The sequence below is a fragment of the Podarcis liolepis genome (genome assembly GCF_965112155.1).
Source record: "Podarcis liolepis genome assembly, chromosome: 6".
NCBI classification, from domain to species: Eukaryota; Metazoa; Chordata; class Lepidosauria; order Squamata; family Lacertidae; genus Podarcis; species Podarcis liolepis.
This window is the reverse complement of record NC_139559.1, coordinates 13,827,230-13,841,416: the sequence shown is the minus strand read 5'-3', so window position 1 is coordinate 13,841,416 and position 14,187 is coordinate 13,827,230. Positions and strand designations below refer to the sequence as shown.

The 14,187-nt window shown below is 47.0% G+C and overlaps 2 protein-coding genes across 2 annotated transcripts in view; one reads left to right on the top strand and one right to left on the bottom strand.

Moving 5' to 3' along the window:
- The window catches only part of EDN3 (endothelin 3), a 527,748-nt gene that overhangs the window by 296,303 nt on the left and 217,258 nt on the right, over positions 1-14,187 (top strand). The gene's annotated exons all lie outside the window — the stretch shown is intronic.
- CTSZ (cathepsin Z) overlaps positions 4,037-14,187 on the bottom strand; it is a 12,479-nt gene continuing 2,328 nt past the window's right edge. The window contains exons 3-7 of the mRNA XM_083507686.1: positions 13,433-13,596; positions 11,871-12,050; positions 8,841-8,991; positions 7,745-7,907; positions 4,037-6,919 (exon numbers count right to left, since the gene is read on the bottom strand). Of these exons, the coding sequence (XP_083363812.1) occupies positions 6,806-6,919; positions 7,745-7,907; positions 8,841-8,991; positions 11,871-12,050; positions 13,433-13,596 (772 nt within the window). The 3' untranslated portion in view covers positions 4,037-6,805. The remainder of the gene's footprint in view (positions 6,920-7,744; positions 7,908-8,840; positions 8,992-11,870; positions 12,051-13,432; positions 13,597-14,187) is intronic.

The following is a 14,187-nucleotide window of genomic DNA, read 5'->3' as shown; positions in this document are numbered from 1 at the left end:
GGACGAGTGCGCTCTTACCGGACGGCGTAGGGCCTGGGAATCCTCGGCTTGTAGCAACTCTGCCCGGCCTTGGCGTCGAGGAGCGGCAGCAGGAGGAGAAGCGCCAGGCGGAGGCAGCGCCCGGCCATGGTCCCGGCTCGACGGCGGCTCTTTGCGCTTCGTCCCGCTCCGTCGAACGAAAGCTGCGCCCCGGCCGGCCAGACGGCTGCTGCGGATGGCGGTGGGAGCCGGAAACGCGCGGGGCCGGTTGGGTGGAGGAGCTGCGGCGAAGTTCGCGCCTTATAACCCGCTTCGGCGCCGCCCCGGCGCGGGAAGGGCGACTGGTTCGCCCAGGGTTACGAAACGAGGGGTTGGCCATCTGATAAGAGCGGCCGTCGAGGGAGGCAGGAAGAGTTGAACGCCGCCGCCCTCGGGAGGTTCACCTGCGCATCTCATCACCGCCAGACGCACCATCAAATCACGGCTGGCATCAGCTCATTCATGCCCGCGGGTTGCAGGGGGTTGGGCTAGATGCCCCGCGGGGTCCCTCCCAACTCTACAACTTGGCAAGCTTAAAAAACAAACACACACAAACCCGGAATGCCCAAGCGCCTCTCCAGTGCAGAACACACAGACCATGGTTTCGAGGCATGGGCACATTGCATAGTGCGGTGCGCACTGCTGCCTTTGAAAAACTGTGACTCCAGGAAGGCCGGGCCTTGACGTCTGGGATTTGCTTTGTTTTTCGCAGCACGTCCCTCTGGATCTAAACACCCGACAATGGGCATCTTTGATCCTGGCAAGTGACTTTGAGGCGAGGCGGAGCAATAGAAAACAAGACACAGCCATGCATTTAAAGCGCGCGCACACGCCCCGGTACAGTAATCCCGAGAACTGTGGTTAAAGGGGCCACGAATTGCTTCCCAGTGACGGATAAGGTGTGGCTCCCATCATGTGTGTGTTTCTTTTAAATATATGCCGCCTATGCAGCAAAATAAATAAATAAAAAATGCTGCTGGAGGCGTTTGGTGATTTAAGTTTAATAATCATTTATGTATTTCCGGAGTATTAACAACAGTGCTAAATTTATCAAGCCACCCTGGGCCAAGCAGTGAATCAAAGCATTCTTCTGCAAATGCTCCAGTGCCCTTGCAGCACAGAACCCATCTGGGTCAGGCACCCAGAGTTCGTGTGGGCGATAATTGACAAATGCCCTCATGTTTCCTTAGTACATAGAATTGTAGTGTTGTAAGGGGTTCCAAGGGTCATCTAGTCCAACCCCCTGCAATGCAGGAATATTTTTGCCCACGCTGCCAACTACCGTTGTTTGCTGTGTGTTCATATCTGGTTTACTACACTAAAGGGTATATATTATGCCAAAAATAATGCGTTTTCATGTTAGGTTTCGTTTGGAGAGCCAGGTGTAAATGGTTTGATCAGCCCAAGGCCTGGTGAATTGGGAACATCTTTGCCTGGTGCCTAAAGATAAGCAATGGGGAGCCACCATGGAAAAGGCCACTTCATGTGTTGCCACCTTCCAGAGTTCACGTGGAGGCAGCACACAAATGATGGTCGCAGGGTCCAGGTTGGTCCATATGGGGAGAGGCAGTGGCGTAGCGTGGGGGGTGCAGGGGGGGCAGCCGCACCGGACGCAACATCTGGGGGGGGCGCGCTCGCACTCGCAGCTCTCTGCCCCTACCTGGCTCACTCACTCTCTCTCACTGCAGTGCTGGCTGTGCGAATCGGATCCAGAGAGAGCAAGGGACTATCTGGGGGAGGGACAGTGCAGTGGCCACCCAGCGCAGCGCTGAGCGCGGGAGAGAACCACACCAGACCAGACCAGGCAGCAGCAAGAAGAAGCTGGCAGCGGCGGCAGGTTAGGGGTTAGGGGGCGCAAATTACTTGCCTTGCACCGGGTGCTGACAACCCATGCTACGCCGCTGGGGAGAGGCAATCCTTGGATAGCAGCCCTGGAGTGGGGCTGCTGTAGGAAAGCTGATTTTTAAAAGCAGTCATTTGGGTTAGGTATGTGTCGAGCTCCTTGGAAGGACTGCGTGAAATAACGGAAAGCTAATCCAAATTCTGCCACAAGAAAACCATATTCTGCAGCCTCTATACAATTGTAGGTAACATGCACCTAATTTTCCCTATAATTAAGTCACCGTAGAGTCATAGAATTGTAGAGTTGGAAGGGACCCTGGAGGATCATCTAGTCCAACCCCCTGCAGTGCAGCTGTCCCATACGGGGATCAAACCTGCAACCTTGGCGTTATCAGCACCATGCTCTAACCAACTGAGCTATCCTGGCCTCAGTATCCAGCAGCATTTACTATTGTCATTATTTAATCTTGAGTTGTCTGTTGAACCTTTATGACTAACCCAGTCAGGTTCTGTCCAGTGTTGGCCATGCAACATGTCTATTAAACATAGATTTTATTGCACAAACATAGTACAGACCTGCAAATATAGAGCCCTTCCAAAGGATGTGTTTACGTGCGTGTTTATACAGACCTGCTATGTATTCAGAAGACCCTAGAACTTAACTCTACTAACTTTATTTTCAGATGATGATACAGACTTGGAAGATAAACCCATCCTCGTTTAATAATAATAATAATAATAATAATAATAATAATAATAATAATAATAATAATTTATTATTTATACCCCACCCATCTGGCTGAGTTTCCCAAGCTACTCTGGGTGGCTTCAAATCGAGTGTTAAAAACAATACAGCATTAAATATTAAAAACTTCCCTAAACAGGGCTGCCTTAAGATGTTTTTTAAAGATAGTATAGCTACTTATTTCCTTCACATCTGAAGAGAGGGCATTCCACAGGGTGGGCGCCACTACCGAGAAGGCCCTCTGTCTGGTTCCCTGTAACCTCATTTCTCGCAATGAGGGAACCGCCAGAAGGCCCTTGGCGCTGGATCTCAGCATCCGGGCAGAACGATGGGGGTGGAGACGCTCCTTCAAGTATACAGGACCGAGGCCGTTTAAGGCTTTAAAGGTCAGCACCAACACTTTGAATTGTGCTCGGAAACGTACTGGGAGCCAATGCAGATCTCTCAGGACCGGTGTTATGTGGTCCCGGCGGTCACTCCCAGTCACCAGTCTAGCTGCCGCATTCTGGATTAATTGCAATTTCCGGGTCACCTTCAAAGGTAGCCCCATGTAGAGCACATTGCAGTAGTCCAAGCGGGAGATAACTAGAGCATGCACCACTCTGGCGAGACAGTCCGCAGGCAGATAGGGTCTCAGCCTGCGTACCAAGTGGAGCTGGTAAACAGCTGCCCTGGACAAAGAATTAACCTGCACCTCCATGGACAGCTGTGAGTCCAAAATGACTCCCAGGCTATGCACCTGGTCCTTCAGGGGCAGTTACGCCATTCAGGACCAGGGAGTCCCCCACATGCACCCACACCGTCCCCAAAAAACAGTACTTCTGTCTTGTCAGGATTCAATCTCAATCTGTTAGCCGCCATCCATCCTCCAACAGCCTCCAGGCACTCACACAGGACCTTCACCGCCTTCACTGGTTCTGATTTAAAGGAGAGGTAGAGCTGGGTGTCATCTGCATACTGATGAACACCCAGCCCAAACCCCCTGATGATCTCTCCCAGCGGCTTCATATAGATATTAAAAAGCATGGTGGAGAGGACGGAACCCTGAGGCACCCCACAAGTGAGAGAGAAAGTGCCCACTTTCTGGACACGGCCCAAGAGGAAGGAGCGGAAGCACTGTATGACAGTGCCCCCAGCTCCCAGCCCCTATAGACGGTCTAGAAGGATGTTATGGTTGATGGTATCAAACGCCGCTGAGAGATCCAGCAGAACCAGGAAACAGCTCTCACCTTTGTCCCTAGCCCGCCAGAGATCATCAACCAGTGCAACCAAGGCAGTTTCAGTCCCATGATGAGGTATGATATTTATTGGTAGCTGCACATATGACTTATTGCCACTTTGGGGATGGATCTTGAAGAGGCTAATTGAAGGATGTGGGAGAGGAACTTAAATGCAGATTAAGTCTAAGTAGAGGAAATACACAGAGAGGTGTTTGTGAGAGACTGGCGGAACTTTATTGCTTATGCAAATATTTCCGAGAACAAAGGGAAAGTCCCTACTGTGTTTGCCAGTATATAGCTTTGTAAAAGGTTGGTTTTTCAATTGCTGCATGTATCAGAAAAAAATTCTGTGGTGTCTGTGTCTTGCATTTTTGTTTCTGACTCTGTTGGTCTTGGTCTAGATCTTGTAATACCCTTTTTTGTTTTGTTTTTTTGATGGGTTATGTATGTTACACAACTTTATATAATATAATATAATTACAGACTTGCAGGAAGATTCCTCCTAGTGCCTGAGGTGGTCTGATATTGACATGTATGGTGCACACGTGAGGGTGCAAAACGTGCCCTTTTTAATTTTCAACATCGTCATGCGTGTACAAATTTTGTTATTAGTTACAATTTGTAAAAAAAATAAAAAATAGCACACTGAAAAAAGAAGACCGTGGACTATATTTTTATATCAGTAGCACAGGCCTCTGGCTATTTCTTCTCCATTCCCATCTCTGGGATGTTTCAACAGAAAAACATTGTCCCTAAGTTTGTCACTTAAAACAAGAGCACAGGCCTCTTATTCACCGGCATCTACCTTTGGAGGTGCATATGGCTACAATGGCACGGCTGCAGCAACTCACAGAATAGGGAAAGGCTGTAGAGCACCTTGTACACAGAAGAGGGAAAGGTTAGACGGGGGCAGCAACTTCTTTGGGCCTGGGGGCACATTTGGAATCTTGATAAAGTGCCATGGGTGCCCGTGGGGCATGGCATGACACAAAAGTGGCCACCCCTTCAAAAAGTGCAGGAAGGGGAGCCACGGTGCAGGCCTTTCACCATCCCCAATCAATTTATTTTTTTTAAAGGCACCTACATTAGCCATCATGGGACATGGGTGGCACTGTGGTCTAAACCACAGAGCCTCTTGGGCTTGCTGATCAGAAGGTCGGCAGTTTGAATTCCCACGATGGGGTGAGCTCCCATTGCTCTGTCCCTGCTCCTGCCAACCTAGCAGTTCAAAAGCACGTCTAAGTGCAAGTAGATAAATAGGTACCGCTCCGTCAGGTAGGTAAATGGCGTTTCCGTGCACTGCTCTGGTTCGCCAGAAGCGGCTTAGTCATGCTGGCCACATGACCTGGAAGCTGTCTGCGGACAAACACTGGCTCCCTCAGCCTATAGAGCGAGATGAGCACGCAACCCCAGAGTCGTCCGTGACTGGACCTAATGGTCAGGGTTACCTTTACCTTTACATTAGCCATCGCCACACTCACTCAGGGTGTCCTTTGCACCTTTCAGGACAGAAGGGAGGGAGGGCGGGTGTCCAATCCTAGGACCCCATGAAATGTGGGCATGTTTAAGGGGGCATGCTCAATGTCGCAAAGACTGAGCTACTGCAAAGAGGAGATGAGCAGCAAGAGCGAACAGGCTTTCATCGAGGGAGTTTTAAAAGAATATTTCCCGAGATCTTTTGTGGGCGCTGCAAGAGGCATCATGTTGCCACCTTCCAAATTAGAGGGTGTTGGGACAAGCCAGGTTCAAATCCCCACTTGTGAAGCTCAATGGGCAACTTGAGGCTGGTCACATTTTTCTCAGCCTCGTCTCCCTCACAGGATTGTTGTTGAGCAATTCCCCCCCCACCCCCAGTAGTGAGCATTCCTGAAGGAATTATCCCCAAATGTGGGAAAAGCAGATTTCCTATTTAAAAACATGTATCTCACACACAGTAAACAGTTCAGTAGCCAAAAATCCTATATTATCTCGCATATAATTCTGCAACTGGTCTGCTCCCAACTGCTGCACAATTTCTCCCCACCCCTGGAAAAAAAGGAAAGCACTGACTTGCATTCACCAATACTTAGCTGTGACTCAACGGACATTGAGGCTTAAGTTGTGTCCCATTGGTTTCAATGGGGCTTTGAAATGAAATGTGATACTGGATGCACAGTAGCAACCAACCCGTATAGTGGGCTGTGTTTAAACTGAATGCATAGATTTTTCCCTGGGCTGTGCATCTCCAGTATGCCAATGCTACACACAGTCTGATGTGCCATGCTTGCAGAACCTGAATGCAAGGATCAGGGATATTAGCCTCGTTCTGAGGTTCTCCAGGGAACAGAATTAAGTATCAGTGAGAGGAGCTGGAAATCAAGGGCTACTTGGTCATACACAGCCTTCCAGAGGCCACAAGTGATGGTTGGGGCCAGAGTCAAAAGTGGCTGGAGCAACAGAGGCAACTCTTGCAATGCGCAGCCAAGTAAGCCTGCATTGAAGGCAACGAGTAAGGACAGGCTCTGCCCCCTTCCCTGCTATGCTCTCCCCCCTTCAGCTCTTCCCAAACTCTGCGTCCAGAAATCGAGGCAATGTGATTTAAACTAGGCACTGGCTGCATGGAAACACCATTAAGGTATTTTGCAGGTCCAGCATTTTGCTTAACACACAGACTCAGCCCACTTTAGCCAAATGGGAATCCATACGTCACATACACCACAAAGTCCTTTTCACCTACATCATAGTAACCGAGGAAAGCTTCCAAGCAAAAAAGAAATAAATGCCGTTTCTCTCTCCGTGTGTGCAATCAACAGAGGTTCCTTTGCTGCAGAAGTTATATGCAAACAAGCAGCCTGATCTTTGCAAATGCTTCACCATTAGCATGCGTTGCCAAATATATAGATAGATCTTTCCCTTTCACGAGGAGGGAAATCTTGCTGGCAGATACCTTTCGTTTCAAAATCAGGAGTGCAAATAAGGGGTCTGTGATCCATTGCAGAATTCAAGAAAGTATGACGTCTCCATAAGCACAGTCCTCTTCCACAGCCAGGTTATAGTGCCCTCCGCTGCCTCCTTTGTAGGCGCTCGTAACAATTCTGAGCCAGCCCTTCTCACCCTGCAAGATGGGAAACTGCATTAGTCATGGGCTCAAGTGACTCTTCTGCTGCTGCTGCCGCCACCCTGGAAACCCTCACCCAACAAATACTGACTGTGTACAAGTTGGAAGGAATAAGGGCAATTGTCTTGGATCTGCCCCAGAGCATGCAGAAAGGCATGATGCAGGATTAGGCAACCTGTGGCTCTCTGGGTATTGTTGGGATGCCCATCAGCCCCAGTGATCAAGGATGATGGGAGTTGTGATCCAACAATCTTTGGAAAGCCACACCTTTTCGATCCCTGGTGCAGTGGGATATTTGGATGTTGCATGTAAGGTATTGCATGACAGACACACAACTATTTATTTACCTGCCAGAGAGAAGGAAGGAAAAGGTGGGCTTAAGTCCCAAAATCCACCCCCCGAAATGGCCTGGTCTATTGCTAAAACACCAACACCCTTCTAATGCCTCTGGCTTGCCAGGCATCACACCATTTCCTGATCCCTAAATGGACACAATCCATTGGGGTTTTTATCAGCTCTGGTGGTCTTGCACCCAAACATTCCAGCAAGTGATCCTGTGGCATTCAGAAGAAGATTCTCACACGTAGGAGCGGGTGCAGATTTCTGCCCCAAGTGCTTATACAGTAGTTGCAAAACACATTCCCAATCTTTGTACATGTAGGGTTTGCACCTACACAGAGTCGTGCAGCTCTTGGGGCCTGCCAAAAAGCTGTAATCAAATATGAAGGGCTAAATTCCTATTAGAGCAGGACTGGTGAATCTTTGGCCCACCCACACACACACACACACGTGTCTCATTTATGGCTGCTGTGTCCTTCCTACCCATGGCTGTCCCCAAGAGTTCCGGACGATCCAGAATTCAGTTCCATTTTCTACGCCCCAGCCAGCAATGGAAATTATGTGGTTTATCATGGGATGGGCGTCATATTCTTTATAAATTCCTCCAGTGTATGCTTCCAGCTTTGAAGTCGCCATGATCCCACAGCTGTTTTAAAGAATACAGAACAATGACATTAAAGCAGCCTTAAGATGCTATTGATAAGTTGAAACTTTCAACGTCCACTCTAGATAGCACTGCAAAAGTCAAAACCTGATACAAGAGCTTCAAGCTTTATCTCGTGAGCAAAACCCAGCCAGATGGACAGGGTATAAGTAATAAAATTATTATTAATAATATTATTAAATAGAAAGCTGCTGCGGCAAGGAGCAGAGGTTACTTTAACTTGCCCCTTGGTAGGTTGGAGCCATAATTGCCAAGGCTTTTTCTTGAAGCTTCACCCTTTCCTTCTGCCAGTGAAACAAACTAGCTTTGTGAGTAATATCAAAGCTGCTACCCGGTGCACCCCAAAGTCAGCTTCCACCTTTACCATTCCTTCTAGGAGTTCAAAACTTATTGTCCTGTTAGCTAGTCACCTGCTGCCACATAATCAACAAATTGAGGCATTCCTAAGGCCACTAAATCAATTGGACAATGTACTGAATCAATGGACAAATTACTTGGTCCAATCACTTGGCAAATCACTGTATCAATGGAACAAATCAAATCCACCCCATACATTTAAAGCACATAGCTTCCTCCAAAGAATCTTAGGAGTGGTAGTTTACTCTTCGCAGGGCTACAATTCACAGCACCCTTAATGAACTACAGTTCCCAGAATTCTTTGGGGGCAAGTCCCGTGCTTTAAATGTATGGGGTAGATGTGCCGGTCTCTTCTGAAGCGTTACGAAAGTTCTCAGTTGTCAAATGGCACTGGCTTAATAAAGTATAACATAAACGTGGCAAATTCCAAAACCAGATAAACAGAGCCACCGGTCTTTCTCCCACCACTGCAATAGGCTATTTGAAATAACTGCAATTACTTGCATGCTTTCATGTGTTACTACCCAGACACTGGCTACAAACGTTTAGCTTCTGTACCTGACAGGTCCATTCGCATAGACTTCTGCCATGATTTTCTCTCGCCCACTGACACTTCCATAATCTCCAACTTTCCACAAGGTGTAATTCTTTAGCGCATGGCATTGGCCAAAAGTGATGCATGTGCCACACTGGTTAAACTTCTTGCATTCTGGAAAATGAACAGGTACATTTAACTGAAAGAAACTTGCCTTTCATCCAGTGGTTATAAACAATGAAATGGAGGGTGGACTCGAATGCAGTGCTCAGCAAATGTTCCATCACCACAATGAGTTCTCCTTGCACATTGGAGCATGCTCCCTCTCTCCTCCCCGCCCCCCCCCCTCTAAATCTGTACTAGGAGTCGTCCCCCCAATGTCCTGGAGCAGATTTGGGGAGGGCACAGGGTAAGTGCAATGGAGGAGAGGGAAGGAAGTCTTATTTCACAAGCAGAAATCTGTGCACCAACAGTTTGCATTAGCTGAATACCGCTCTGGGTTTCACCATATCCCCTTAACACACTGCTTGCGAGAAAAGGGGAAATGTGTAAAAAAACAAAACCCAAACAGGCGCGCCTTTTGATGCTGTGCTTTTTGACCAAGTTGCATACTAGAAGAGATTGGAGGAGATAGCTGGTGGGGGTTGGGGTTGGGGGGGTGAGTGAGAAAAACTCTTTTGAAGATAGGGGCATTCCACCATATACCGTATTTTTCGCTCTATAAGACGCACCCGACCATAAGACGCACCTAGTTTTAGAGGAGGAGAACAAGGGGAAAAAAATATTCTCTCCCTCTCTGCACAGTGCCTCTCCAGCAAAGCGGGAGGAGAAATGGAAGGGGCTCCATTTCTCCCCCCGCTTTGCTGAAGGGGTGCTGCAGAGCAAAAGCAGCAATCCCTCTTGCTGTTCTGGCTTCTGGGATAGCCATGCCAAACCTCTTCAGGGCAGGGGGAGCGTTCCTCCCGTTGCCCTGAAGAGGCTTCGCGCTGCTATCCCTGAAGCCAGGAGAGCAAGAGGGATCGGTGCGCACCGATCCCTCTTGCTCTCCTGGCTTCAGGGATAGCTGCGCAACCTGCAATCGCTCCATAAGACGCACACACATTTCCCCCTTACTTTTTAGGAGGGGAAAAGTGCATCTTAGAGAGAGAAAAATACAGTAGCTAGAATTAGTCTTACCCAATATTTCTTGAGTGTGGAGCTTCTTTGGGTCTACTGACTAAAGAGGAAGGAGTCCAAGATTGGAAAGTACAGAGAAGCAGGGAAGGGAATAGGCTGAAATAATAAGAACTTGAACTTTGGGAGGTGATGGGATTGATAGCAGAAAACAGGGGCAGACTCTCTGTCCTCCTGATCCCTTTCCTATCTAAAAAAAATAAATTTTCCAGGAGCACCTTTCTTTCTTTCTTTCTTTCTTTCTTTCTTTCTTTCTTTCTTTTATATATATATATCTACTGTGTCAGACCTACCTGAACCTTTCCTATCTGTGAGACCTTCCCAGTTTCTTTGCTAAACCTTATCTCTACCCAGACCCTTGGTTCTTTTTAAGTGCTAATGGTTTTCATGTGCAAGTCGCTTTGGGATACTCTGTAAGAAAAGCCACCAAGAAATATAATAAGTGAATGAATACTACTAGAGATGAGGGGGGAAGGGGCAATTGCATTTACTCAATAGGAGAACAAGGATAGGAAGGGAAGGCCATAAACTGCCTTGCTGCACAGGCTATCTGCTTGAATACAAGCACATTCTAACTGCTGAGAGAAATCTGCTTTTAAAAAAGGAGAATATGGTACTAACCAATCCATCTCTCTCCAGACTTTGTTTCCCTCTGATGAAGTGTGATTACACCACAGACTGTCCCTCTCTCTTTCTTCCTCTCCTCCTACTACTTTTATTAAATGCATTTTCTTCTCCCTGCCATCCTTCCTCCTCTTTCTCATGTGATTAGCTTTGGTGATGGAAGCACAAATGCTGAAATTTATTTTTATCCTTGTGGTCTTGCATGTGTCCTCTTGTAAACAGAGGGCTGTAGCCAAAGGTGAGTTCTATTTAGAGGAGACCCACTAAGATCTATTAATTGCAATGGGTCTACTCTTGAGTATTCACAAGGAGACAGAAGAGGCTTCCTTCCTCCATATGGACGCATCCCCAGTTATTTTGTACCTTAGTGTGGGTTTTAATCATAACCCTCATCTTGCAATCTCAGCTGACAGGCAGGTTATAAATATTATAGATTAGACAGACCAGTGATTCTCAAAGGGTGTGGCAGTAAGATTCAAGGACACTAAAATTTTTGAACATTTCAGTGCAGTATAGTATAGTAAAGTATCAGAATATATATTTAATTTGCAGAATATGGATAGATATCTTTTCAAAATTGACTAGTCTTCTACAGTTTTACACGACATATTGTTGTGAACAGGGACTTTCAATTCTGACAAATATGAAAGATCAGGAAAGAGAATGACTTATCTGTGTTGATGAGGATATGAAAGTTTGCTTGCTTCAAGCCAGACCTAAGATAAATGAGATGACCTGGCAAAACAAGTGCTCACCTTTCATTAAGGTACATATGTAAGAGGCTCGTTTGTAATTATATTTTGGGAATGATTCATGTTCTTATGTAGCTGTATTGTTTTATACTTTCTGGATGTCCCATGATCCCAGAACCATGTTATAAAGTTATAAATCCAGCAGTGCTAGGAGTTTTTTGTTTTGTTTTCCAGCGTACAGTGGAACCTTGGCTCCCGAGCACCTTGGGAGCCAAACATTCTGCCTCTTGAAAGTTCTTTGGAAGCCAAATGTCCGGCGCTGCTTATGCAGCTTCTGATTGGCTGAAGGAAGCTCCTACAGCCAATCGGAAGCCACGCCGCGGTTCCCAAACCGTTTTGTTAGTCGAACAGACTCCCGGAACGGATAAATATCGGGAACCAAGGTTCCACTGTATCAATTTTTAAAATTCGACGTGGCGCAAACAAATTTTTATTCTGAAAGTGTGGCCCAGAGATAAAAGTTTGCGAACTACTGAGCTGGAGAAGCAGGTAAGATAAACTCACTTTGATCTTTAGCTTGGTAGTTGTTGCAGGTCTCATCTGGGATGCCGTGCTCATTAGCATACTTCCATACTGCATTGTGGTCTCCCCCATGACAGCTGCCAGCATCGGCGCAGTCGAGAACATGCTGGACCGACAGGTATGCAGAGGGCCAAGCAGCTTTCCTCTTTATGTTGATGCGATCTGGGGGATGACAAACCAGCAACTGGTGAAAGACAGCTTTTTTCAAAAAAAAAAAAATCAACTACAGTACCTTTTATCGAATTTAAAGAATAAACACATTAGCAATGTTTGGTTCCTCCCACTCCCACCGTGGCGGAACTCAAACATAACCCGTTGATACAAATTACAAAAGAAACAAAGGTCACTTGGTTACATTTTTTTTAAAAAAAAAATAAATAAACATCATTCCACACTTCCCCATGAGTTTCTGGTGGTTTTGTAAGCGTGTTCCCTTTTTCTTTTTTTTTTCTTTTTTTGAAGCGCATGTAACAAAATTAAACCTGGTGTTGGAAAAACCCTTAAATGTCTTGTGTCATCTTCTTCTTTAATGCACCTCGCTAGTCAATTTCTCCATTAATATTAAGCCCCAAACATATACAAACTGAAGATCTAAGAGGTTTGTGTCCAGAGATAATCTCCAGTATTTAACCACTACCAGACATAACGCCATCATGAGTAAGACAAGTTTTTTGGGCTTGGGGGCACATAAGGAATTTTTTGCAGCTTGCTGTGGGCAACGCAGAATACTCTTTCGGCGGGGGGAGGGGGGACCGGCGGCGGGGGGGAACACCTACTCTGAAGGTGCACATTGGGGAGCCCAGATATACCCTGTATATATAGGGACCTGCAGCATTCTATAGTTCAGAGAACATTTTAAGTTGACAGCTCCAGTAGAACAACAGCCCTGCGACAAAACGTTGCAGCCTGGAATGTTTATCCTCAAAGTTCCAGCCAGTCAGCTATGGCTGCCCCCCAGAATATTCCATTCAATTCCCCTTCCCAGGTTTTTCTGCTTCATCTCCCTTCCCCAACTTGGGTGTCCTCCATGAGTTTTGGACTACAACACCCATCATCCCTCATCATCGTCTGATATGCTGATTGAAGGCATAGTCAAAAACAGTGGAAAATATTTGGAAGGTAGCAAGCTGGGGAAGGCTGATCTATAGAGGGAGGGGGCCACATTTTTTACTGCCTCATTGTGGTTTGCAGAAGCAGAACAAACCACAGTTCCTGGTTGAGACACAGCATTGCGCCAGTGATCATGGTTTGTTTTTTCCGCACATTATTGAGGAGGAGACAAACATCTCAGAAGGGGGAATGCATGGTAAACCATTAACTAGGTTAGCAGTTAACCATTAAACCTGGATTAAATAAGTGGGGTGGGGGTTTAATATGGGCTGGCTTTCCGATGACAGCAACGTCACGTGGATGTTGCACAATACTTGATTGCTCCAAACACCATGATAGATGGTCACGTGAAAGCACCCTCTCTGTACTGGATGTGGGAATGGATAAAGGATGCCTACCAGATGCATTGCCAACCATCCCACGCATCTCCATACCTGCAAAGGCGCTGGTGCTGCCATGAGCCCAACACGACCCACAGTACTGTGGAATGTGCTGGTTGCGTGTGGTGCTCACATAGTTGACTCCATTTATGTTTCTCCAGTCCCAGCTCTTGGGTAGTTTTGAGATGTCCATGTTTTCATGGGGACGAGGGTAGGTTCTGTTGGAGAATGGGGAGAGGACAGAAAAAAGCAAGTGACTGTTTTCCTCCCCTTTATCTGAGAAGAGGTGTCAGGAAAATCCTTCACTGCTTTGTCATGATTCCCTCCAACTTTTTGCTGGGCAGTCACACGGCAAACTTCCTCAAAAGAGACACGCTAACCAGTCTGGAGCACTTAATGCAGCCTCTTGCCATCTCCTTATGGGAGCAACAGCATTAAGAAGTAAACCCTGGAGCAGTGACGTGTGAGCTGCAGGGGGGAATTTAAGACACAACTCCCAGGTTTTGCAGCTAGAACATGGGAGGCTGTCAGGCCATCTAGCCCTGTCTGCACAGACTGGCAGCAGCTCTCCAGAGGTTCAGGCAGGACTCAGTTCCCCAGCCCTACCTTGAGATGCCGGGAATTGGAACCCGGGACCCTCTGTCTGCAAAGCAGATAATCTATGGTCCTTCCCCAAAGTTAGGGCTCTAAGAAGAGACCCACCAAATCAAAGCAAGCCCCTACCCCAAACGTGCATTATTGTGTAGCCTGCCCAGGCATTTTAATTTTAATTTATTTCCCACTTTTCCTCCAAAGAGCTCAAGGTGGCC